The sequence below is a fragment of the Salmo salar genome, chromosome 15 (genome assembly GCF_965601325.2).
Source record: "Salmo salar chromosome 15, fSalSal1, whole genome shotgun sequence".
Lineage (NCBI taxonomy): Eukaryota > Metazoa > Chordata > Actinopteri > Salmoniformes > Salmonidae > Salmo > Salmo salar.
This window is the reverse complement of record NC_138305.1, coordinates 44766995-44794170: the sequence shown is the minus strand read 5'-3', so window position 1 is coordinate 44794170 and position 27176 is coordinate 44766995. Positions and strand designations below refer to the sequence as shown.

Below are 27176 nucleotides of genomic sequence, written 5' to 3'. Positions count from 1 at the left end.
TTAGCGAGTAATATACTCGGAAGCGGTGGGTGGTGTGCGCGCATCCGAAGCCTCACTCAGTTCAAATTCCCTGGGAGGTGCAGACAAAGGATCCACTTTGGGAAAGTCATATTCCTGTTTGTAGTGCTGGTTGTCACAAAAATATATGTATTTGTTTATGTTTCACCTGAAAGTCATTTTATTTATTTTATATTCAAACACTTTACATCTAATCATATCTTTTCTTCCCCCATAACATAATAAAATGTGTAGTCAAGTGAAAAAATATAAACCAGTATAGAAAAGGAGAGAAGCTTAAAATGAAATTGAAATGTGAATCAATGTGTTTTATCACAAAGGTCAATAACTAGATGATGTCATGTTTAGTCACACACTCATATCATATGAACGATGTAATCTTTGAAAAACAAAGGTTTAGGTTTTGTTTGCCATCAGTATTTTCTAGAACTCATAATAAATGATGCTGCAAAAACATGCCAACTACACAAAATACATGTTATAGGTCATTTTCTTTATGTTTAACTTATAATGGTGGTGGATCCATTTGTAAAATAAATACTGTGAAATTAACAAGGAAGGTAATCTAATGTATTTCCTAATAACATTTAATAGAGCTGTACTTGTTTCATACCACGTTTTTATTGAGCAGGTTGACATTTATATGAATCTTGTCCTGGAGGCAGTACTAAGTGAATTCCACTAGATGGGCCAGCTGCTAAGTCAAAATTGTCATATATATATATATAATAAAAAAAATATATATTTATTTCAGTTTGTTTTAAGATTTTTGGTTTCAATTTGTTAGGCACAAGGTTAGTGTTAAAATCAGCTTTGATTAATTTCTAGCTGTGCCAGCTAGTGCTACCCTGCAGAGCAGCCTTCATGAGTCATCCGAATAAATGCCAACCTGCGTTTATTGGCAGCGGTTGTATTGAGGTCATGAGGGAGTCAATGTTAGTCCTTAGTTCTGTGCTGCCCTCTGCTGCTGCGCAAAGGAACTTCTTAAATCAACACTACAGTATGATACAGAAGCAGCGGTCAATAAAACAGCATCCTACATTTCTATATAATAAGAAACACAAATCAAATACTGAATATATTAAATCATGTGTTACTTTATAATTTTCAATGTCAACACTACAACATTTTCTGTTGTCATTAAGAATGTTGTTACAAAATATATAATACATAGGCCTACATTCTCACCTCTGAAATTCCCATGATTTAAGAAAATAAACCTTAAAGATTACATTTCAAACAAAGAGACAACATAGAAAGTGCAGAATTATGTATTAAACAATACTGAACATTGTTAAACAGGAATTAGAATGAGGTGGAATGAGAACTTGCAGCCTAGATGACACAGCACTGTTGATATTTGTAGATGAAAGGTCAAAATGGAAGGTAAGGGTTGACTCTTCAACCACAGTAATAGAAAGGAGAAAATAGTTCAAACTCAAAGCGACAGTAGTTCAACTTGTTATGGTTAATGTATCGAAACAACGTCTACGTAAAGTGGGACAAGGCTTTCAGGATTTTATTTATTTTTCATGACACAGGAAAGTTACTTTGATTCAGAGGAGTCTGGCTGGCTTTATAAACCGTGAGCTGAAAACTCAACTTCCCAAGATGCAGTGGGTATCTCACCTTGAGGTCTACAGCTAGAGTAGGCAGCAGTTCATGGCATTACATTCCACAATGGAACAGTCCTCAAGTATTCTGACTTGGTACAGAGAATAAGAGCATTTCTTACTCCATTTGTGATGTCCACAGCAGGCAGCGTCATGCAAAGATACAGAGCAGGAAGAGCGGGCCAGGTCAACCAGGAATATGTCAACTCCCTTATTTCTGCAGTTCATGGGATGTGCTGAATGTCTCATACACATTGGCAGCAAACTCCTTCACTTGGTCTATCATCAGGAGATCCTGCAAAGAGGAAAGGTGTCATCCTTAGACTCAAGACTTAAAACTTGCTGGGATTCAAAAATGGAAATCCAAAGGCAAATGAGCTCTTACCTGTACAAAGTGACTTGGTATTTCACTGCAGATCGAGTGGATCTGTCCATTCACAATGGGGATGATTTTGGCAACTGGGAGACTTACATGCGAGAGACTGGAAGAGATTGTGGAGGGGGCATTAATTGATAGGTAGATCAATTTTATACAAAAAGGTTGTTTTTTCATTTGTGGAATTCAGAAAGTGATTTACGATGACAAGTGACCTCCCATAAATTGCTGCCAACTAAATTCATCCACAAAAAAACCCAGACCTATCAGGTGTAGTGATGGGGGTGGAGTCCCCTTGTGCTCCGGGTGGGGGCCGGAAAAACTCTGCCATGTTGTCAAGGAAACGGTTGAAGCCCCTGTTCAGGCAGGTGTTGAGTACAGTGCCGAAGTCCGGGCTGGAGGACAGAGAGGACACAGTTCAGCACACCCACGTGCAAGATAAACCTATCTAAATAAGGGTCAATGAGTGTTAGGCCTCCATCTTACCTTTCAAGCATATCTCTGGTCTCATTGAGCAGCTTTATCGTAGTGATATCATTCTCAGTCAGACCACAGGCCTGTCAAACAATTAAATAAATGTAAACCCCAGTTTAAACCCAAATAAACTAAACAAAAAAATCCATCAAGTTGTATGTGCATCAGTTCATGACCATTAATCTGACCAGGGTTGACAATCCAGCAAGGGTTGGAACCGGTTCAGGGAACAGAAACAAAAAAATGATTTAGGAACAGAACCGGAAGTCATCTATACTGTTCCGGAACCGAACTGTTATTTTAAAAGCATGGGAACCGGTTAATAACATTCCAGGCATTTTTTTCCAGTCCCACACAAATCCTAAGAAATTGCATATGCAAAGCCCTCCCTCTGTAGCTCAGAAACATATATTCCAGTGTCTGCCTGCCAGCTGGAAATCTTTGCCAGTTGGTGTGTGTGTAGGCTACCTACCCCTCCCCTCTGAAGCATAGGTTACTGTAGCCTACAGCTGGCCCATCTAGTGGAACTCGTTTAGTACTGCCTCCAGGACAAGATTCATACCAATAAAAAGCATGATTCAGGCATTAGGGAGACATGTTTAAAATAATGGATTAACTTTTTCCAAGTTAAGGATACTATAGCTTCACATTGGATGTATTAACTACAAAATAGAGGCAATACTTGTTATTAGCTTGTTACCTAGCTAACATTTGCTCTGATCCAACATTAAACCAACTCAGAAGTTCAAACACATTCAAAGTTCCTCCATAGAAGCCACTCTTTTTCCATAGGTATAATTCTGTGGGCCTAATTCAGATAAGGCATGTCATAACAAGATGCCCCCATCCCCTCACCCGCAAAATGTCAGTTGCATCTTGTGCCCTACACTGTTTTTGCTGGTTTAGTTTGCTGGTCTGCTGGTCGGAACAGTACAACAACAAAAAAAAGGCGCAGGTGAGGGCTGTCACCTGTGCAGCCAGAGTGTTCTCCTCGTCAGGCATCATGTACCAGGAGAGAGGTCTGTGTGTGGAGCCCCCGTCTCCCTCCTCCACCTGGGCCCTGATCTGGTTAAGGTGCTGCTCCAGCTCCTGAAGGGACAGACTCTGCTTCAGGGACACCCTGGGGAGACACAGTGGGGGAGACAGACACACAGAGACATGGTCACTGACAGACAGGCAAAAGCATCACATATGACTTAATCCTCCTAATGTGGTTTGAGGTGCTGCTGTGCAATGCGTGCATGTGGCTGGCACTGTGACTCACCCGCCCAATGTGTTCTGCACAGCTTTCTTAACCGCTGTTATCATCTCACTCAACCCTTGGGAGTCAGAGAATTCGCAAAATGTAAGGATGCTTTACAGCCTGTGGAACTCATTTAGGCTAATCAACAGAGGGCTTGTTATACTAAAGGCCTAGCTATTTCAGAAAGCAGAGTAATTGTCATTACCATCCCCAAGGAGATGCTGGATGCTGGAGAGGTACTGTTGTTGCACGTCTGGAGGGGCCAAGGGCATCTGGTGGAACACAACACAAAAATTGCATTTATAGACCCCCCCCACATCTAACATTTAGGGGTGGTTTTATGGACACAGATGAAGCTAATTCCTGAACCCCCCAAAAAAACAACATTTTAAATAGAGATTCTCCATTTAGTTAGCTTTTTAGTCCAGTACTAGGCTAAATGTGTGTGTGGGAATTAAAACTACCCCATAGGGTACAAGAGATTGAAGCTTAAAGGCTTACCATTCCACTCTTGCTGACAGAGTTGTCCAAGTATAGGTAGCCACCAATGATATTGAGCTGGACACGGAGTAAAACAACCAACATACATGTACTGTACACAGCCACAACACTTCGGGTGAAACCTGGGGGAATAGGAAAAAGAGTGATTCCATTACATACCTGTATATCAAGTGATCAAATCACTTGAGTTATTGATTCACAACGTAATTGCTGTTAAGGAATAATAACTTACTGATAATCTTCAGGTCCTCCCATATGTCAAGTTTATTTGCTGGTCTAGAAGAGAAACAACAGATGTCATTAATACCTTAAACTAATAATTTTGCTTAACTATAGCTTAAGCAATTCCCTGACAGAGGTCATGAGACACTTACTTGCTCTTCAGCAGTGTAGTGAGGCTCTCAGAGTTTAGATGATGTAAAATGGCTTCTCTTAATGTAGGAAGCATTGACAACACTAACAAAAATAATAATAAAAAAGCATTAACAGGGTGTCAAACTGCACAAATAGGAATATGAATCAATACAGCAGTAACTCAATCACTTGACATAATGAGTGTTGCAGAAGATTTCTGGGACTGTTAGTAGGCTGAAGATGATGTGCCGATCAGGTAGACAGCAGTACTGTACCTGTCATGTTGCACGTTCTCTGGTTACTCTCGAAGTGGAACTGACGTCGGGCTTGAGCGATGTACTCTGATGCCTCTCGCTCCTGTATCTCTCGGATTTTCTTTTGAGCATATTTACCAAGAAAGTACACACCTGGAACAGGTGGAATAAGGTCATGGTAACTAGAATGAGATTAGCTATTAACTAGATTTACCTAACATGATTATCTTTCAGGACATTTATTTTCTATCCATTTACGTAACTTAGCTTCATATATGCATAATCTTCAAAGTTTACATTAAATATCTCTGATAAAGTCCAGACCCACACAGGTAAACATTATGGCTTGCTTGCCAACTTTTATAGATAATGTTAACGTTAGCAGTTGGCTAACTAGCTTAACGTTATCTTGATAGCGTAGCTAGCTAACGTTACCTCCGACAAAAGCTCCAGCGAAAATAAATTTCCTTTTGTGGCGTTTCAGAAAATTCCACGTGGACGAAAACATTTTCCAGACGATTTATAAAACAGAAGAAACAAAGCACCCAACCGTGTTATTTTCCACAGTCGCACATGACACGAATTTAAAGGCTAGCTACATGTCAAACACGGAGGTGGGAAGCAGCACGCTGAGCAAAGCAACATCGATTGATCGGTGTTTCTGCGATCATCTGCAAAAATAAATGCCTGCGTGGTCCGTCCAATATTATCTTCCCCTTCAACGCGCGCTTATTTGTTCCAGGCAGACCGTGGGGATTTTATAACTCTGTCGCATGAGCTCTCTATAATTGGAGTAGCTAGTTGGTGTAATCTAATTGATCTAGTTTCTCAGACTGTACATTCAACATGGGGACAGAGCATGGGGGGAATGATGTCGTTTCTAGAGAGAACTTTCAGCCATGTGCCGAAGACATACAGATGTGGATGGCTAATGCCTTTGACATGGTTGGTTTGGCATAGGGCAGCGTTTCCCAAAGTAGGTATTCGAGATCCCATGGGGTGCAGGTTCTGGTTATTGCCCTAACGCTACACCGCTAATTCAATTGATTAAAGCTTGATGATTAGTTGACTATTTGAATCAGCTTTGTAGTGTTAGGTCAAAAAACAAAACGTGCACTCCTTGGGGTCCCGAGGGCCAAGTTTGGGAAACCCTGGCATAGGTGCAGGACCTATAGCTACAATGCGCCGTTCATGGTCGGTGTTTAGTTCTTTATGGTTTTCAATAACTTTTAGAGAACGCCCCAAAAAATCTGTTACTTTTCTTTTGCGTTTTCACTATGAAGACGCAAAAGAAAAGGAACGGAACAGCGACCACTAACGGCGCATTTTGGCGAGGCAGGACAGGTCAATCCCACCAGTAAATTACAACACACTATTTTAAATGGTTGGTGTACTAATAATAATCTCCACCTCTTTACAGGCAAAAGAAGCTTTGGAGAATGGTGAGGTGCCTGTTGGATGTCTCATGGTCTACAACAATGAGATTCTTGGAAAGGGGAGAAATGAAGTGAATGAAACAAAAAATGTGAGTAACGTAATCATTTCAGCTGAGCTATCATAGGCAAACACATCTCCTCAATGGTTATTTGCTGTGATTATTGCCTTGCACGTTTCCAAACAAAGGCATTTACCAAAGCCATACCGGTACCCTAATCTAGTGGTTCTCAAGCCTCTCCTATTGGATTCCCAGACGTTTCACAATTTTGTTGAAGCCCTTTACTAGCTCACCTGGTTCACCTAGTCATGGGCTTGAGGATTAGTTGACAAGTTGAATCAGAAGTGTTTGATCTATTCCAGAGCAAGCACATGGAAGGGCTGGGGATCCTAGAGGAGAGGTTTGAGAACCACTGGAATCGTTCTCTTTATCCTATCCTTCCAACACCATGCCTGTTAATGTGTATCTGTCTCTGTGTGTTCCAGGCCACTCGCCATGCTGAGATGGTGGCTCTGGACCAGGTGCTGGAGTGGTGTTGTCATAGAGGCCTGGACCCCAGGACAGTGTGTGAGAGGACTGTGCTTTACGTGACTGTGGAGCCATGCATCATGTGTGCAGGAGCTCTTCGCCTGACCAGTATCTTTATGACCTCATCAACCAGTCTCCACTTGGGTTTACCTAGTTTACTGTAGCTTTTGTGTAGGTTCGTTGTGAGGATTTACCTCAAATGACTCTGTATAGGATGGCCAATCAAAAATTGATATTTTGGCCAATGGGTAAAATAATATGTTGTGTAGATAATCCTCCAAGAAAACCAATGGTCCAAACCTCATGTTTCTTATCATTATCCGTACCAAAATTATTGTAGTTTTCACCCTTGTAAGATGGGGGTGACTAAATCAATGGAGGCCAGAGGAAAAAAAAGTGGTAAAAAATCTGAAAAAACAGCTAGGCTGGATTCTGTGCAAGAATGAAGGTTACTGGCTATCTGACAGGCTGACTTTCCTGTTGAAATCGTCATCTTCTCGAATCCGCAGGACATAGATTAATATAGATGTAAAATGGTTTGAGTTTGAGACATTTTCATATTTTATACACGCTTTTCATATTCATTCGAAATTCCTGTTCTTTTCAGAAGATTTCTCACAAAAACAAGCGTATCTGTGAAATGTCAACGGAACACTGAGCGTATACCAAGCTTTTTATTTTCAGTCTTTCACATTTAATTCAGCTCGTGTCAAGCTAATTTAGCTTTTTGCGACCCGCTGAAACAACTTTGAAGACGACAAATGTAAAATCCTCAAATTGTTACGAGAAACCTGCTCCGCTATGTCTACAGAGCTCGGTGCTTATTATGGGATGTATTAGGTTAATTAGGTTACGAAATCTTACTTTTAGGATATCATGTTAATGATATGTTAGAGAAAGACCCCACTGAACGATTCAGAACATTTACAATCATGTCTTGGTAAAATGTATTTAATAACATAAGGAAGTGAAATTTCATCACCAAAGTGCGTTTTCACCCACTCTTGGAAGAGTGGGTGGACACCCTACTCTGTAGGACGTTTCTGAGAGCGAGTTTGTTTTGCCTGATGCCTCGGGTGGGTGGAGATTTCACTTCAGGCCCAATGGAATTTCTCCCCAATTTCGATCTTGTCTCATCGCTGCAACTCCCCAACGGGCGTGGGAGAGGCGAAGGCCGAGTCATGCGTCCTCCTAACCGCGCTTCTTAACACCCGCCCGCTTAACTTGGAAGCCAGCCGCACCAATGTGTCGGAGAAAACACAGTTCAACTGACCACGGAGGTCAGCCTGCAGGGGTCCGGCCCGCCACAAGGAGTCGCTAGAGCTTGATGAGCCAAGTCTGTAGTGCCTTAGACCGCTGTGTCACTCTGGAGGCCCCTCATTATCGGTTTTACCTTAACAGTGCAACAGACATTCCTCTAGTGGTCTATGGGTGTAATAATGACAGGTTTGGTGGCTGTGGATCTGTTCTAGACATCCCCTCTGCTGATCTACCTCACACTGGCTCATCATTTAAGGTACAATATGTCGTCCAGTGTTCACAGCATTCTTTTTGAACCCAATCTCTCTTTGTGCTTTTGTTGGAAAGAGACTGATTATCCCGTGTTGAAATGCATCCTCATCCGAGCCTAGTCTAGAGTTGAGAAGGATCATTAATTTACTTCAGGACGTTAATGATTAAACAATTGCTCCTTCATTTTCAGTGTATCTCTGGCTTCAGGGCAGAGGAAGCAGTGGAAATGCTGAAGACTTTTTATAAACAGGAGAACCCTAATGGTAAGAACTGCTCATTTAGGATTTATCACATCCTGTAACCAGCATTATAAGTATCTAAGTATTATCATGTACATTATAGTTGCATAACTTTGAAAGACAGATTTTTCCATTTCAGCTCCCAAGCCGAAGACGAGGAAGGAGTGAGATTCTGTTGGTGTCCAGCAGGGGGAGCAGAGAAGGATGATGTAAAGGGAGTAGCTAACAAAGCTTTTTCCCTAGACAGTCTATCTGACAAAGGAATCAACTAGATTTTTTTTGTGTTCTCACTTATTTGCTCAGCTTTTTGTGTTAGCACTCATTTTAATTTTCATATTATTGACATTATATTAGACCCTTACAGTATAGTTTGGCTGGACGCTACCCAGGGCCTGGAAAGTGGCTTGATTGCGACGCTTTGCAGGCTCTGTATCTTTCCTGTGTGGCTGGCTGTGTGAGGAGCTGCTGCTGATTTTATTATGGTTATTAGTGTACAGTACCAAGTAGACAGAAACTGTCTGGACTGCATTATTGTTTGGGTTCGCTTCTTCTCCATGTTCTCATCTAACCCAGATGTGATCTCACTCCGAGCACCCTGGGTCTAGGATGAGCTGAGCTTAAGGCAGGTGCCGGGGCCCCCTCAGCAACCTCTACAGGAGCTCTCTCTCTCTCTCTCTGGCGTCAGTCAACTGCCGTCATGGATCTGAAATCAGTGTTGCCCCCCTGAGGCCATTTCCCACTCCAATGTATCATGTCTGTGATAGTTTCTGGGTTTGGTGTGCATGTCTTGGATTGTTAAGTACTGGTGTCGTCATGTACAATAGAATGGTGGGGTTCTCTACTTTGAAAATGTTGTGATTACTAAGTGGCATAGCTGTTTTGTGATTTATTTATTTTCTGCTGAAGAACAAATACATATTCACACCATTAGTCTCAGCGGGAGAAGGAGCACTGAATAGTATAATAGACTGGGAGCGCCCATGCAGACAGTCCTGTCCTGTCTCTCCTACTGAATGACTAGGCCAGACATCACTGCGGAGGGACCATATTTCAATGAGAGGGACCAACTTATTTCAGATCAGAAAGGAGACAAATGTCCGTTCCCATCGACTCCCGCGGGTATTTTGATCAGTCTCAGTAACCACCAACACTCACGCCAGGACTGCAGTTTGGTGTGTGACTAACGGAATGTGTTTGTAGCATAGAGCACAGCTGTGTGGGGTAATAGTCAGTCTGAAACTCCTCCCCGTCACTTACAGCAGACAGGCAGCATCCCTCAGCCTTAAAACCTGACTGGTCTCTTCCCTGGACGGGATCAGGAACGGAGGAACTAACCGCCCAGGCAGCATCCCTCAGCCTTAAACCCTGAGTGGTCTCTTCCCTGGACGGGATCAGGAACGGAGGAACTAACCGCCCAGGCAGCATCAGACAGTTCCGGTTGTACCAGCTCCAAATGACTGCTCCACACTGACCTGCTGTAGCTTTCACTATGGTTTAAAACTCTCTCTTGGAAATCTAATAAAATGTTTTTAAATGCGCAAGATGTTGTCTTTATTTAGTTCAACTACCGTATGTAGTTTATTCACCAATGTATATGTTAATGTTGTGGATAAACACTGAAGGTGACCGTATAAGTTTGAAGAATTGCGAACCTCTAGCTAGTGATCACCATTGCTATATTTAAAGGAAATTTGACAATTTATTTCAGATTTTCAGTAACTGACTGGTGTTTGAGAGTTTATTCTACAATAAGATAACAGTGATTATCACCTACCGGCTGCAGTGTAATTATTCTTAATCACTTAATACCTTCACTTCCCCCTGGCTTTGTGTGTTATGACTCATTCCTTTAAAGGTTTCAAATCTTTGATGATTGCGGCTGTGGCGAGTTAGATGCAATCTCTTGCCCTTGGCTACATTCTAACTATACAACCCCCCCTGAAAGTCACTCCTGTAGAGCTCTGCTGCTACAGCCAAAGTACCACTCAGGATCCCTGCCTAAGACTGGCACAGTACACTTGCTCAGCTGCCCGCCCGCCCACACACATCCGGCAGACACGCACACACACACCTTGCCAAAGGATCTGTACTCTGTATTTTCTGTGCTTGGATGCTGCAGGGGTTGAGAACCATCACAGTGAGTACTTGGAGCCACGATGCAGGGCTATATCTGGGCCTCCATCTTGTGGCTGCAGATTTAGTTGCATTGTTTTCCACCTAGTGGGGCCTGGAGACAGAAAGGCTGCATTTAAACAGCTTTTAACTCGATGTCGATACACGTCCAGCGTTAATGTTATTTGGGCTGGCTCTGGCATTTCTGCCTGCGAGTTTGTAGTCATGACACTTTTGATTGGCTTTGACTAAGCCTTGCATGTTGCTCAAGCTTTTCCTACTTACCGAACACCGTTTTTGCCCTAATTACTATGCTAATGTATGCCAGCAAAATCCTTCAAAATGCATTCAATTTGTCACCTCCACATGGGGGACCGGCAGTGTTAATGAGAAGACTGAAGTGTCGTTCTCTTGTTATCAAGCTGACAGAGAGCCTGTGACTGTGCACACATTTCGCCATTACAAAAGTGTATACAAAACAACTTACCCGGGCAAAGATGTCATTCTCTATCAGGATGAAAAACCACAGTTGTCAAGAGCACCTATTTCTGTTTCACTAGAGAGGGATGGATGAGAAGGGTTTCATTTTTCCATCTAATTGAGCTGACAGCTGCTATTACAGGAGTTGGTTCTGGTGGGACACTTTAAGAGGTTTTGTTGAATATAAAAGTGAGGATAGCTAGAGAGGAGATATAGTATGCTCTGGTATTTGGCTGTTTTGGCTCTGTTTAAACATTGGTGTTAATAGGGTTGTAATAAATTGCCAGTCTGTTTAAAAATGATAAACAGCAGCGGAGATCATATCACTCTCAAAATAAACGTACAGCCACTCAAAGAATGTACCAAATGTTTCTATTATATACTGTGGTATACTTACATTATAGGCTAACATATTATTTCGAGAGAGCTTTTGAGGTCTGTCTCCCAGAGTTACTAGAGCCTTGGAATAGCTGTGAATAAAAATACATATTATGGGTACATTTCTTCTGCATTGAACTTCTGGTTATTTAGTGTGTCTTTATGGACTGGAATGTGTGTGTTTCTCGTTAAGAGCTTGTCCAGCGCTGCACAAAGGAATTGTTATGTTTGGACAGAGTGCGTCTGAAAAAGCAAGGCAGAAATTGCCAGTGAAAATATAGAGCAAAAATGAAATCATACATGTGGTTATTTTTAATTGAATGGCTGGGCCGTCATTCCCGTGGAACTTAGTGTTATGTGAGTCTGTGAAGAGAAGAGCTGTAGTGAGACTGGCTGACACACACGTCCACGACACCTCTGACTCGCTTTAAATAACTTTTTATTGAAAGACCATACACTTTAAATGCGGTCATCCTTTTTTTTACAAAAGCATTAAAACAAGAAAGGGTATTTTTCGAGCAGTGGAGCTGCCAGTCTGGCTGTCCTATGAAAATAACATTCTGTGGTACAGCTGTTAGACACTACACATCCAGGAAAAGGCTATCATTCATGCCACTGTAGGAGATGCCCTCGCTGGAAAGCTCTCCAGTGAAAAGAAAAAAGAGAAGAGAATTTGAATACATGGCTTTTGCTAACTCTGCTGGCGTGCCTAAGCATCTTAAGATTAATATCATACCGTAGCAGTTAGTTCATTCCATTAATACAGTATACTCTGTGTTCAGATAATAACTTGAGCCTTTGAGGTGGATGAACAGGATGATTAAATACTAATACGTGGGTAAATGTAATGTCATCGTAATACCTCCAGTAAATAGAAAGGTGGCGAATTCATATCCCACCTTGTCATCGACGGAAAACAGCCATCTCAGTTCTTAGCTACAGTCTCAACAGTTTTAAGAGGAGGACTCCGCACAGCTTTAAATGCCAACATAATATTCCCACTTATTTTTCCATAATTTATTTACACAGTGGTTGTTATTCTGCCGTCCGGGTCGGGATTGGGCCTGTCTTTGCGGCAGCCCAGTAAGGACTGGGTCTTGACCTGATGACAAGGTTCCCACACGTGTTGGCCTTCAGTCGGCTTTAGCCTTGTCTGTGTCTAGAACACCTGGAAGACAGATAGAAATATCAAGGCACGGTTTTCTCTACTTTAATTGTGCACAACTCAAATCAGTGGTGTTGAGGGGAATATGAAGTTGTATAAGACAGAGAACAGAAATATTAACAGTTTGTAAATGTAGAAAGTTTTCAGAGACCATAGTCGCAAATACCACTTCATATCCAGAATGAAAAGCCAATTGAGCATTCATAGCTGACCAATTGGCCTCATATATCTATCATCAAATGTCCCATCTGGGAAAATTGAGGTTATGTTGGAGCGGTGAGATGGGAACATGAGCTCTGAGGGAAGGAGGTAAATCACAGCAGGACTAAACCAAGGAGAGGAGACAGGGGATTGGAAAGGAGAGAGCAAAAGAGAAAGCCAGGGAGAGTGGATTGGAAAGAAGTGAAGTGGGAGAGAGAGAGGGAGAAAGAGAAGAGGATGGGCTAGAGAATGAAGGGATTAGAAAGAAAAGAGAGGAGGGAGAAAGTGGAGAGAACATGGGTGAAGAGGAGAGGACTGGAGAGAGAGAGAAAAGAGAGGAGAAGAGGAGACTGGAGGGGACAAGAGAAATGAGAATGGATAGAGAGATGAGGGAATAGTGAGCAGATCAAAAGATGTAGAAGTTTGTGATAGGAAATGGAATGGCTGTGCTGATTTGTGGGTCAGTGTCAAACAGGTGGGAGGAGGAGGGATGGAGGGATTTGGTGTCTGCTAGCTGCAGTCTACTCTTCTTCTCTCCTCTCATTTCCCATCTGTTACTCAGCACCGCAGGTAGCACTACTCCCACAGACCTCCCAGCCCACACTTTTAATGGAAATGGGTACAGGAATGTGTGTGTGTGTGATAGCTCAAGTGTGTACTCCCGTGTGTAGGTGTGCGAGTGAGTAAATATGTTAGTGTGTGTACACATTTTGCACTAGTGTGTGTGGGTGAGTGCTGGTGTGAGTGCGAGAACTAATAGAGGCTCTGAAATCACAGGGATTCTGTGGAGGGATTTGCGCCAGTACAGGCCCTTAACATGCTATTCCGCTTCGCACCGTGGCTCTCACACACACGCGCGGCTGCCAGACGTCCTGAGGGCTTACATTTGGAGCAGTCCCAGATGTAGCTGTTGAGGATCTCTCCCAGGACGTAGTAGATGTTAATCAGGACAGTGAGGCAGGAGAAGAAGGCCACCTTCGCCAGGGGACTGATCTGCTCCAACATGGGGTAGACCCACACACCGGTCACATGGTTCACCCAGCACATCCTGACAGGAGAGAGAGAGGGAGGTAGGGGTGAGATAGAGGACAAAGATATCAGGAAAGAGAGAGAGTGCAGAGAGTTTATACTTTTATATTATAGCCACCTGTCTGTGTCAATAGAGGCTCAAAGTTGGCCAAAGTGGAGATCCTTTGTTGCTGCCATACACCCACTGTCTGTGTCACTTTGTCTGTCTGCCTTCTGGAGTATCCAGCCACATCCCTTTCATAAAGTCATTCTGGTCCAGTGAGTATCTGACAGACAGCACACCCACATGGTTGTCTTACTGTAGGAATCCAGACTAAACATTTTTAATAGTGAGATGATTATATAAACGTACCCGTCCTAAACTATGCTGAACCACTGAAATGGATGTAAGATCAGATCATACAGTACATGTAATGCTATACTTGAACATACAGTAGTACTGATACAGTACAGTGGTAGAGGACATTAGAAGGACCATCAGTGACAGTGGCTTGAGGTAACGTGCCCTCAGAGAAGAGAGACACTGCCAGGGGAGGTCTCAGAGAGAGAGACACTGCTAGGACAGGTCTCAGGGAGAGACACACTGCTAGGAGAGGTCTCAGAGAGAGAGACACTGCCAGGAGAGGTCTCAGGGAGAGAGACACTGCTAGGAGAGGTCTCAGAGAGAGAGACACTGGTAGGAGAGGTCTCAGAGAGAGAGACACTGCCAGGAGAGGTCTCAGGGAGAGAGACACTGCTAGGAGAGGTCTCAGAGAGAGAGAGATACTGCCAGGAGAGGTCTCAAAGAGAGAGAGACACTGGTAGGAGAGGTCTCAGGGAGAGAGACACTGCCAGGAGAGGTCTCAGGGAGAGAGACACTGCTAGGAGAGGTCTCAGAGAGAGAGAGACACTGCCAGGAGAGGTCTCAGGGAGAGAGACACTGCTAGGAGAGGTCTCAGAGAGAGAGACACTGGTAGGAGAGGTACCAGAGAGAGAGATACACTGCCAGGGTAGGTCTCAGAGCGAGAGAGACACTGCCAGGAGAGGTTTCAGGGAGAGAGACACTGCTAGGAGAGGTCTCAGGGAGAGAGACACTGCCAGGAGAGGTCTCAGGGAGAGAGACACTGCTAGGAGAGGTCTCAGAGAGAGAGACACTGGTAGGAGAGGTAACAGAGAGAGAGAGAGACACTGGTAGGAGAGGTCTCAGGGAGAGAGACACTGCTAGGAGAGGTCTCAGAGAGAGAGACACTGGTAGGAGAGGTCTCAGAGAGAGAGAGACACTGCTAGGAGAGGACTCAGAGAGAGAGACACTGCTAGGAGAGGTCTCAGAGAGAGAGACACTGGTAGGAGAGGTAACACAGAGAGAGAGACACTGCCAGGGTAGGTCTCAGAGAGAGAGACACTGGTAGGAGAGGTCTCAGGGAGAGAGACACTGGTAGGAGAGGTCTCAGAGAGAGAGACACTGGTAGGAGAGGTCTCAGGGAGAGAGACACTGGTAGGAGAGGTCTCAGAGAGAGAGACACTGGTAGGAGAGGTCTCAGAGAGAGAGAGACACTGCTAGGAGAGGTCTCAGAGAGAGAGAGACACTGCTAGGAGAGGTCTCAGAGAGAGAGACACTGCTAGGAGAGGTCTCAGAGAGAGAGACACTGCTAGGAGAGGTCTCAGAGAGAGAGAGACACTGCTAGGAGAGGTCTCAGAGAGAGAGACACTGCTAGGAGAGGTCTCAGGGAGAGAGACACTGGTAGGAGAGGTCTCAGAGAGAGAGACACTGGTAGGAGAGGTCTCAGAGAGAGAGAGAGACACTGCTAGGAGAGGTCTCAGAGAGAGAGACACTGCTAGGAGAAGTCTCAGAGAGAGAGAGACACTGCTAGGAGAGTTCTCAGGGAACGAGACACTGCTAGGAGAGGTCTCAGGGAGAGAGGCACTGCTAGGAGAGGTAACAGAGAGAGAGAGAGAGAGACACTGCCAGGGGAGGTCTCAGAGAGAGAGAGAGAGACACTGCCAGGGGAGGTCTCAGAGAGAGAGAGAGACTGCCAGGAGAGGTCTCAGAGAGAGAGACACTGCTAGGAGAGGTCTCAGAGAGAGAGACACTGCCAGGAGAGGTCTCAGAGAGAGAGACACTGCTAGGAGAGGTCTCAGAGAGAGAGACACTAGTAGGACAGGTCTCAGGGAGAGAGACACTGCTAGGAGAGGTCTCAGAGAGAGAGACACTAGTAGGACAGGTCTCAGAGAGAGAGAGACACTGCTAGGAGAGGTATCAGAGAGAGAGACACTGTTAGGAGAGATCTCAGTGAGAGAGGCACTGCTAGGAGAGGTTTCAGGGAGAGAGACACTGCCAGGAGAGGTCTCAGGGAGAGAGACACTGCTAGGAGAGGTCTCAGGGAGAGAGACACTGATAGGAGAGGTCTCAGAGAGAGAGACACTAGTAGGACAGGTCTCAGAGAGAGAGAGACACTGCTAGGAGAGGTATCAGAGAGAGAGACACTGTTAGGAGAGGTCTCAGGGAGAGAGACACTGCTAGGAGAGGTCTCAGAGAGAGAGACACTGCCAGGGCAGGTCTCAAGGAGCAAGACACTGCCAGGAGAGGTTTCAGAGAGAGAGACACTGCTAGGAGAGGTCTCAGAGAGAGAGACACTGCCAGGGGAGGTCTCAGGGAGAGAGAGAGCATACACTACTGGACAAGGGCACATTAGTAAGAGGCGACAGAGTCCAGTGCGTCAGCTGGCCCACTCACAGCCTCCCCTTAGCCCACTGATTCCAAAGCAATCACTCAAGGTGAAACTGGACCTTATCCACTAATATGAAGTGATTGCACATACTTGAGTCCACAGACGGAAGCTGCTGGGCGTCAGTAAGGCGGTGAATTATGTAAATGCTTCAATTAGCTGAATTCAATAATTGGGCAATTAGTTGAATGGCACTTTTAGGTATTCAAGTTGCACATGTGGGGGTTAACAAGGTGGTTTGTCCAGCAGTTACATTAGTTGTTACATCCGTTGACCTCTGCCCTCATTTATTACGTACCGTATAATTCCTTCCTAACCAAGAGGGATTTTAGACTATGACTCTATGGAAACAGGGGAAATCCCTACATGCGATGTTCATTTTAGTAACAGCATTTCATTAGTTGACAATTTTTTGGTGTCTGACAGACTGTACAGATCAGACATGTCTGCCACTGAAGCTTAGCTTGTCCTACTTCAGGCTTGACATCTTTCTCTTTCTCTCTCTCTGTCTATTCCCCTCCCCCCCTCTCTCTCTGTAACTCCCTGGCTGGGAATCCTCATGTAAGGCAGAGCAGTGGAGGCTGCTGAGGGGAGGACAGCTCAGAATAATGGCTGGAATGGAGCAAATGGAACGGCATCAAACACGTGGAAACCATGTGTTTGATATATTTGATACCATTCCATTCATTTCGCTCCAGCCATTACCACGAGTCCGTCCTCCCCAATTAAGGTGCCACCAGCCTCCTGTGAAGACAGCCTATGGATTTACCCAACTCCAGCATAGGGAAACCAGACAGATTCTCTGGACCTGTGAGACGTGTGGGGATATAATCCTCTTAATTTTAGCCAGGGATTAAAATGAAGAGAGGTGTTTGTTGCCTGAGGCTCCTACACGTCAGGTGGGTCTGGCAAACCCCCTTCTCCTTGCTGTCGGCCCTGGTTAGCTACGGCTGCAGCAGAGGGCTCCTTCGGATCCAAGCCTCTCCTCTCTGTGAGCATTAAATCTGCCGTGCTCAGGACTAGGGTCTGGTTCTCTGGTTCTGTAATGTGTTGTCACAAGGTAGGCCTCTCTGCCAGACCAGAGACAGATCCCCCTCTCTCGCTTTCTTTCTCTCTTTCTTGACTGATAGAGGAGGTTTAGAGGCTGTTTTTTCTGCAGCAGAGACTGTGTGTTATCATGCTCGGAGAAGGTCATCCATCATAAGGGCGTGGAGGGACAGAGCCATGAGGAACGTGGGAATGGAGCTAGCTGCCAGACCAGGCCTGGAGAAGCAGTGGGGAGGGGCGGGGCGGCTGGACATCCCTGTCTTCTCATCAGCCACACAGATCAGTCACATTCATCATCAGGACACACAGTATACAGTATTTATACTGTGATGTTGCTGTGATGATTTCTCTGTTCTGTACAGTATGTTCTTATACGTGTCTTATGCCTGTTTTCAAGAGTCTGTTTTAATGGCCCCAAGTGGAAATGGACAAAAACATTTTAGGCCTTTTCACACTGCATTGTTCTGAGCCCCCGGCTATCTTAGCCCTGGGCTAGTTTAGCCTGTGTTCACACAAGCATTTGTTAAACCTGGGCTAAGCTTTAGCCCTGTGCTAAGGATTCACACTTGTATTCCGAATCACTGCACTGTAACAAATTGTTGTAAATTTACAGCAAAACTTTTAGTTATCTACTGTAACTCTATATTAGAGTACAGTACTGTAAATAGCAATGCATTATGAGGGCTCAATGACATTCTGCTACACTGCTGTACAATTATAGCAATTTTACAGTAACATTTTACAGGCATGCCTTGTAAGAGGCTATATTTGTTGCACCCTATTAGTGAGAATGCTGTACCCCACAGAATGCAGTACCATACCATATTTTTGTATATTTGTCCTGTAAATCTACAGTAATTTACTGGCTAGTGTGCTGCCAGTAATTTACTGTAATTCAGTACCACCTCACAGAATACAGTACCCTACTGTAATTTTTGAGCGGCAAAAAACTTTTGTGGGTGTATTGTTGTTTTGTGGGTGTATTGTTGTGGCTCATTAACACATTTTGAGGCGTGCCTTGTAAGAGGCTATACTTGTTGCACCCCTTAGTGAGAGTGCTGTACCAATTTAAGTGATATGTGGTAGTAGTTCTCTAACAATTAAATGTATAGGGGACAGATTATGGGACGTATCAGAGTGGCTGCAAGTCTTCAACCTTTAATGGTTGGATATTAAGCCATGTCCTTTTCGATATGTTTTGCCCTGTAATCACAGACAGTTTGGGAGCTTTTGTTTAGGCCTCTAGAAGTGCAAGTGATATAAAACACCAAATATTCATATATATGCTGTAATATACAAATACCTAGCAGCCAACCTGCTTGTACTAATCCTATATAATTATAGTAAAGTACTGTAAAATATCAACATGATTACAGTAGCATTTACTTTCTTATAGTATAGTAGCCTAATTTTACAGTATTGTACTGTCATTGCTCTGCATTTTCCAGTAACTTACAGGAAGCTGGTGGGAAGTTACTGTGAATATTACAGTAATGTAGCCAGAGATAGGCAAAGATAAATTCAAAAGGTAACCTATAACAAATACAAGATATGTGGAAGACTAATGTATCCGTAACTACAACGCATTCCCACAAATGATTACAGAAACATGTTAGTTGCTATGACTGTGATGTGCTTTTTTAAAAATCAACCTTAGATGAATGCACTGACTGTATGTCGCTTTCGACAAGAGCGTCTGCTAAATTACCAAAATGTAAATGTTAAAAATGAACATTTGCAAAGCACACTGCTGGTTATTATTCTAATGAGCTCCACCCTCAAACTATTTGTATTTTAATCAAATGTGGCCTTGTTTGGGGGCAAAGTTGCTTAGAATAATATCCAGCGTGCTTTGCAAGTGTCCATTTTCACATTTACATTTTGATCATTTAGCAGACGCTCTTATCCAGAGCGACTTACAGCCAGCGTATTAAACTAAGTTTAACAAGAATATACCATAGTCATAGCAAGTCAAAAAATGATGTTACCGTAACAGAGAATGTTGTAGTTATGTGGGCTACTTGCAAGTATATATTTCTATTAGAAAATACATGTATTCTAATTAAACCGTTACAAAATAGGTCACATGAATTGTAGTTCAGGCCAGTGAAATACAAATAACAAAATAGGTATTGCACGTTTTGAAATACATACAGTATATCAAATACATGTAACAGAAATACTGCCCGTCGTTAGCACAAGCTACTTGCACTGTAAATCTGCAAGATTTTACTAACCACTGTAAAATCTAGAAACACAGCATGTCGCTGTAGTCAGGTGTTCCAGTAATATGCTGTAAATTTGTGTTAAAGTAAAGGTCTTGTAAATCTACAGTAATGTACTGGCTTATGTGCTGTAAGTAATTCAATGTAAATTTACAGTAACCTTCTGGCTACAGTGCTGCCAGTATTTTACAGTAAAAATGACAGGAAATGTTTTACAGTGTAGGCTAATGGACAAACACAATAATATAAGCAATTAGACATTCATTAACACATTATTTAATCTTGCTTCTAGCTAGCCTAGCATTGATTTCCAACAGTGATGGTTTGTATAAAACTTGCTGTCTGCCTGTCTGACCTCAGAAACAATGTTTCACTTTTGAAATTCGATCTCACCCCTGTACAGAGAGTGCAATGGCGAATGAGACATCAACTTTTCTGATCCAGGCGAAATCATGCAACAATACTATTATTATGGATATATCTAATTATATGTAAATAGAAAAGCTATGGAAACAGACAAATGGAGCATTTGCTGCCCTTCCAGCAGTTGAGTTTTTAGCTTTAGTTGACCAAGTGAGAAGATGGTAGCTAGCCTGCTGGACAGCAACCATTTTTGTTAGACATAGCAACCAATGTTTTGTTTTTTTGTCCTCAGGAAGAAGGATTAAATAGTAGTATGAATTTACTTATCAAAATAACGTGCAGAACGATTACAGGCATCACAAGCATATGTCAATCAAGTTACATTTCAGCTTTTGTGATTGCATTCTAGGCATTGTTCTTAACCCTATTTCACACTGGCTATTTTGGCACCGTGTTTGATCTGGGTCTAAATCCGAAAAGTCGCTTCTAACCCTGCTCCGGAGCAGGGTTGATGCTAGCCCACTTTAGAATGTGCAAGTGTGAACACTCGCTTAAATCTCCCTTAGCCCAGGGCTAGCTTTTTATGGTCTCTTATCAATTAGCAACACAAACCGAGGAAGAGTTCAGCCTGCCATTGTTGGAGGAAAGGGGCTCTTACCATATAACGTATCCCACGGCAAAGCTGCACACAGCTATCAGTCCACAAGGCCTGCTGGGATACTGGTGGTGCGTGGTCCTCATCTCAATGATGATGAAGGGGAGGACGGTTGTGTGCTGGAGCAGAGAACACAGAGAGAACACTCGTTAGCCACTCACAGATAGCTAGTTGGTATAAGCGGCACGGTACATGTCTCACCTCAGGCTCAGTGACAACGATTGAGACATGATACATTAGTAACACACAGTATGGCTTTACAGCAGAGAGAGAGAGAGAGAGAGAGAGATAGAGAGATGTTATGATGAGGTACTCAGGCAGACAGCCTGTAGATAGGTTCATGTAAACAGTGGGAGTCTAGAAGCTCTGTCAGTCTGGGACATTGAGCGCAGAGTCATAAGAGAGTTTTTTTTTTTATCGAGCCGTGTGTGGGAGACGTTAAACAGATGACGTGTGATGCTGCTGCGTAGAGACGAGTGCTCTGCTCTCCAGAGTGAGTGTCTCATGATTCAAATCCCCACCGCTCTCCTCTTATGTTGTCTGTCTGACGGGCCTCGCTGACATTTTACTGTTGTGACTTTCAATAATTCAGTAATCTTCTTGCTTTGGCTCAGGATGTGGGGCCTTTCTTTTCCCAATGTGCTCAAAGGATCAGCTCTTTTTTGGAGTCTGCCGCTAAGGATGCTCCAGCGTGGTACAGATGTGTTTGCAGAGGGGCAGGCACAGAGACAACATTAACTATTAATACCATTTCATATTTCGTGGTGTGTGTGTGTGTGTGCTGCTATTTTTTACCGTGTTTTTTCACCTAGCTGAATCAGTAGACCACTGGGGCCCGGTAGAGCCCACCTTGTCGGCCCTACCGCACACACTGCTCCCTGATGATCAACTCCCTCTCTTTAATCAATGTGCTCATGACTCACCTGCTGTTCTTATAGACCACCTGTGCTCTGTCAGGAATAGAACCATTACGTAACGTGTGTGTGTGTGTGTCTAAGTGTCCGTGCACGGCTGATTAGAAATAGAGGAAGTGGGAAGTTTGAGAGTACATTGGAAACAGGCTATTTTGTACAGTGCAGCATACTACAGTTAACCTTGCTTCTAGCTGTTTCTGATTCAGACGATTATTTTAGCATTGTCACACCAAATAAGTTGGTATCAAGCAGAAACAGAATGAAAACCAGGCTGGCATTGACAAATACACAGGCTGAGCGGCCGTGGAGGAAATGTTGTATGTGACTAATTGCAAATGGGAGCTAATGACAGTATCCCTAAAGGTGCTCTAGCCATTGGTGGGGGATGTGGAGGGTCACAGTTGAGAGACCTCTCTCCTGTGCTAATTGAAATCGAAATCAGCTCCCTGAACATACACTTCCACTGAGTGGGCAAGAAGTGGCCTGGGTTCATAATACAGTATTAATGTGTGGTTCATCCAACATTTTTTGGTCGTTTTCTGTTCATTCAAAAGTGTGAATGGTAGTGAATATTAGGCCCATGTAACCATGTGGTGAGAATGCCATTAACTGTGCTTTGGTCATTGGCATGTGGGCCTATAAGCTAGGACTTTAAAACAAAGCTTACAGTGCTCCAATGGTTCATAACCAGTGAAAAGCTTGATGGAGGACGCTGGCCTCTCCATGTATGCATTACTTACACCAGTCACCAGATGGCAGCCTTCTTACATTCAGACCAACAGAAGAGTCTCCTCCCATACCAGTCTAGCCTCAGTTGACCCAATGTTCTGTACACTGCATTATAACAATGACTATCAATGAGCCATGTTCCAGTCTAATCTGTTCTTAAATACCTGACATGTTGGCATTACACGGCTCTGCCCAGAAACGGTGGTTTACCCTCAACTCCTCATTAATGTGCCACTAAGTGTTGTTATTTATTACACCTCTTACTGGCCTCTCACCACACTACAGCAGAACAGAACCTATTCTACCATGTCCTGGTCACACAAATGAAGCTCCCTAAACACTACTGAATTGCGCTCATGACACACACACACACACACACACACACACACACACACACACACACACACACACACACACACACACACACCTCTTAGGTGTGGGTGTAGACTGAGGCTTACCCAGTCACAGTGAGTATCCTCATGCCATAATGCTGTACAGTGTGTTCCTTACGACCTCATTCAAAATGATGAGTAGGTCCTCACAGCTGGCCTCTCTCTCTCTCTCACACACACACACACACACACACACACACACACACACACACACACACACACACACACACACACACACACACACCTCTTATCTTTGACCAGGCTCTCATAATGGCATATCGATGTAACAACATTTCAGACCATCACCATCAGACGGTGGACAAATGCTGTATTTGCCCCATTTCAAAGTTCATCTACGTTACCCTACCTTTCTAGACTACCTCAATTTTCTTAGTGAGACTGAGGACATCTGTATGCATTTTAGTAAATGTCTCTGTAATTTGGTAGGGCAACACGATTAAGACAAACTGATTGTTGATCTTGGAGATGAACAATAGAATTTCATATTGTTTTAATAATAATGAAGAAAGTGACACACCCTAAATCTTTCAACCAGCCACGTCAGGCAAGCAGTGTTTCAATTACCTACTGACTCTATGCGCTTCCACAGGTCTCATCCACAGGTCTCATCCACATGTCTCATCCACAGGTCTCATCCACAGGTCTCATCCACAGATCTCATCCACAGGTCTCATCCACAGATCTCTGCCCACTGAGGCACACATCTACACTCTTCTCCCACACGCATACACACATAGTCACACACCCACACACACATACACTTACACTCATCACCATGCAAACACCCACTCACAACGTACGCTGCTGCTATAGCGATAATTATTACCATTGGTATATATCCTGCTACTAGTCACTTTTACCCCTGTGTACATGTACAGACCTACCTCAATCCCTCCAGTACCCCTGCACATTGGAATCTGGTACTCACCTTCTCCTGTTTTTTATTTGATTTTATTCTCTCATATTTCTCTTGTTTTTTTTTCTTCTATATCATTACTTTTATTCTGCATTGTTGGGAAAGAGCTCCAAGTAAGCGTTTCACTGTGCTGTTTTACACCTGCTGTATCCTGTGCATGTGAAAATAAAGACACTAGGGGATTGATGGTGACATGTGGGGGAGATAGACACAGCCATACATCTCTCCAGTGCTACAGCCTGAGAGTGAACCTTGACGCACGGCAGTTCCACGCAGCTGCTGGAAGTGCAAATGAGGTAAGAAGTACCTCATCTCCACAGAGACATTACATACTCCCTTTCAGGAGAGAGAGGAGCTTTTCCACCGCTCCGCTCTCCTGGATTTGTAAATGTTCCCAGGGAGAGCGTGCTGTGCTGTGCATGGTTTGTGTCAAAGTCAAAGTCTCGCTCGCTTATCTATCTGTCTTCCCCTCTCACTTGCTTTTGAGCTATCTCAATCTCCCTTTTCTCTAATATAAACGCGTAGGCAAGGAGACATGGACACTTTTTCAGACAGAGTTCATCTAAACGCTCAGGCAAGAATAACCTCTAGATTTACAGTATGGGTTTACTTGAGCGGTAATGGCCATCATCGAAGGGCCAAGCAGGATTAAGCGGAGTAGTGCAGAGAGGGTAGAGAGAGTTTAGTCAGCACTGCTGAGAAGAGTTCTCCCACAACAGACCCAGGCCAGTGAAGGAAGGTGGTTTTAACACAGGCTCCAAGAACAACCCTCCCCGCCAATATCACTCACACTTAATCTATTTTGACTTGCCATATAAAAACCATGTCCATGATGAGCTTTGGTCTCATGCTTCCTGACAATGCTTATTAATTCATGCAATGGAGAGGTCTATGATTTCCATTGAACATGTTGCTTGGCAGATGCCCTAGTCCACAGTGAAGATACCCTGGAAGCTACTTAGGCTCTCCGTATCCCCACAGAGCAATTAGGGTGAAATTTATCACACAAGGCTTTCACAGCTGTAGCCTGGTTGGGATTTGAACCCGACACCCTGCGGTCAGGAGTGAGAATGCCTCAGCTACTGGTGCTTCTATTGTCATTGTTGTCTGCTACTGCTATCCAAGTGCTGGGGACATATTTTGAGGACCTCTGAGTGTATGCTATGTAAAGTATGGTAATTACCATAGCCACCACACACAATGGACAACCAGAGAACAAATAAATAGACAACAAGAGAGGGCTTCACTTCTGAAGCCACAAAGACTCCTGCCTTTCCATTGCTGTCACGACTGACTCCGTTACATTAGACTATCCATACACAAATGAATTGCTTCAGACAGGAAATGCCACATACTCAAAAAAGATTACAATGCATGCAATGCATTAGTCTTGGCATTGAGCTCTGCTCCTTTGGGGTAGCTCACTGCTAGGGCATGCATCATGGTAAGATAATAACAATTACAGGCAGTGAGCAAAGAACGCTGTGCAAATCCCTGTGACCGAAACAGTGGGAAAGCAGGAAACAGACATGCGTGGCAGGTAAAGCATGTTACAACAATAGCATGCCATCAGCAACACCAGCGCATAGCTTGTGCGCGGCAGCCATCAGAGAATGTGTGTGCAGAACTTGATTGACTAAATAGACAGCCATGTTAAGGTAGAGCGAGGAATCTGATTGGTGCAATATCAGCTGATGCGCTGTGGTAATAACTCGAAGTGACAATGAGAATGTAAGTATGTACAAACACTGGGGACACGGTGTCTTTCCTTACCCCCCCCTATGGTGAGTGAACCTTCAGTAGGTTAGCTGACATTGGGAGGTGAGAGCGACCCTCCCCTCAACCTCTTCTGTCACTTTGTCACGTCCTGGCCAGTAAAAGGGGTTATTTGTCATTGTAGTTGGTCAGGGCGTGGCAGGCCTCTAGTGCACCTGCCCAGCCCAGTACGTCCTGTTCCTGCTCCTCGCACTAGCCCTGGGGTGCGTGTTACTAGTCTGGCGCCTCCAAAGCCAGTCCCACGCATTAGGCCTCCAGTGCGTCTGCCCAGCCCAGTACGTCCTGTTCCTGCTCCTCGCACTAGCCCTGTGGTGCGGGTTACTAGTCTGGTGCCTCCTAAGCCAGCCCCACGCATCAGGCCTCCAGTGCGCAGCCCCAGTCCAGAGCTTCCGGCGACAGTCCCCTGTCCAGAGCTCCTCAGCCCTGAGCCTCCAGAGACGCTCCCCAGCCCGGAGCCTCCAGCGACGCTCCTCAGCCAGGAGCCTCCAGCGACGCCCCACAGCCAGGGGCCTCCAGCGACGCCTCTCAGCCCAGGGCCTCCAGCGACGCTCCCCAGTCAGGAGCCTCCAGAGACGCTCCCCAGCCCGGAGCCTCCAGCGACGCTCCCCAGCCAGGAGCCTCCAGTGACGCCCCTCAGCCAGGGGCCTCCAGCGACGCCTCTCAGCCCGGGGCTTCCTGCGACGCATCTCAGCCCGGGGCCTCCAGCGATGCCACGCAGCCCAGAGTCTGCTGAACGGGCGCTACGGCCAGGACCAGAGCCACCTCCGTGGTGGGAGGATTGGGAAGGGGAGGGGGGGGTTAAGCACAGGAACTGTCGTTGACGGTGGCCACCCTCCCTTTAGGTTTGGGGTTGTTTTTGTGGGTTTTGTTTTGAGGTGCATTCGGGGTCTGCACCTTTGGGGGGGGGGTACTGTCATGTCCTGGCCAGTAAAAGGGGTTATTTGTCATTGTAGTTGGTCAGGGCATGGCAGGGGGTGTTTGTTTTGTGTGGTTGGGTATTGTGGATTTAGGTTCTAGTTTTCTTATTTCTATGTTTTTCTAGCTTTTCTAGTTCTATGTGAGTTTTGTCAATGACCTCCAATTAGAGGCAGCTGGTTGTTGCTGTCTCTAATTGGAGGCCATATTTAGTTGTGTTTGTTTTCACTGGGTTTTGTGGGTGGTTGTTTCTAGTATAGTCTATGCAGCTTACTGGACTGTTTTCGTCGTTTGTTTTGTGTTGATTAAGTGTTTTCTTTAATAAATAAGAGGATGAGCACTTTACCCGCTGCGTTTTGGTCCCCCTTCAACGACAAGCGTTACACACGTATAGATAGAGTATGAATTATTGACTGGGCTCTCAGTTCCCTTTCTAATCAGTGACAAGATGCCTGACATGCTTAAGTCACTTATTTCACCCTGTGTACTTAGTGTCATGAGCTCTCCCCCTTCTCCCCTCCCTCCCTGCCAGGCCAGCCCGTGTGTGTGCTGCCGTCAGGGCATTGTGGGATTGTGGACACCAGAGTTATTTTGCTGCAGTGGGCG

At 44.5% G+C, this 27176-nt stretch overlaps 3 protein-coding genes across 4 annotated transcripts in view; 1 reads left to right on the top strand and 2 right to left on the bottom strand.

Annotated features, from left to right (window-relative positions):
- Nucleotides 1–1095: 1095 nt before the first annotated feature.
- Nucleotides 1096–5508, bottom strand: pex3 (peroxisomal biogenesis factor 3). Its single transcript, XM_014144501.3, has 12 exons — nucleotides 5269–5508; nucleotides 4855–4986; nucleotides 4600–4681; nucleotides 4458–4501; nucleotides 4226–4347; nucleotides 3930–3996; nucleotides 3746–3800; nucleotides 3451–3601; nucleotides 2494–2564; nucleotides 2271–2402; nucleotides 2017–2113; nucleotides 1096–1926 (listed from the first exon to the last, which is right to left on the bottom strand). The coding sequence occupies exons 1-12, from the start codon at nucleotides 5339–5341 to the stop codon at nucleotides 1843–1845; spliced, it is 1110 nt and encodes a 369-aa protein (XP_013999976.1). The 5' UTR covers nucleotides 5342–5508; the 3' UTR covers nucleotides 1096–1842.
- Nucleotides 5509–5539: 31 nt separating this feature from the next.
- On the top strand, nucleotides 5540–10088 carry adat2 (adenosine deaminase tRNA specific 2). 2 transcript variants are annotated; one of them, XM_014144503.3, is made up of 6 exons: nucleotides 5540–5778; nucleotides 6254–6358; nucleotides 6754–6904; nucleotides 8206–8312; nucleotides 8499–8571; nucleotides 8687–10088. In XM_014144503.3, exons 1-6 carry the CDS (start codon nucleotides 5680–5682, stop codon nucleotides 8713–8715), a joined length of 564 nt encoding a protein of 187 aa, XP_013999978.1. In that variant the 5' UTR covers nucleotides 5540–5679; the 3' UTR covers nucleotides 8716–10088. The 2 variants fall into 2 exon arrangements, with proteins under 2 accessions (XP_013999978.1, XP_013999979.2); XM_014144504.3 differs by having other exon boundaries at nucleotides 5677–5809.
- Nucleotides 10089–11939: 1851 nt separating this feature from the next.
- Nucleotides 11940–27176, bottom strand: part of aig1 (androgen induced 1) — a 48339-nt gene continuing 33102 nt past the window's right edge. The window contains exons 4-6 of the mRNA XM_014144502.3: nucleotides 20911–21026; nucleotides 13768–13931; nucleotides 11940–12685 (exon numbers count right to left, since the gene is read on the bottom strand). Of these exons, the coding sequence (XP_013999977.1) occupies nucleotides 12651–12685; nucleotides 13768–13931; nucleotides 20911–21026 (315 nt within the window). The 3' untranslated portion in view covers nucleotides 11940–12650. The remainder of the gene's footprint in view (nucleotides 12686–13767; nucleotides 13932–20910; nucleotides 21027–27176) is intronic.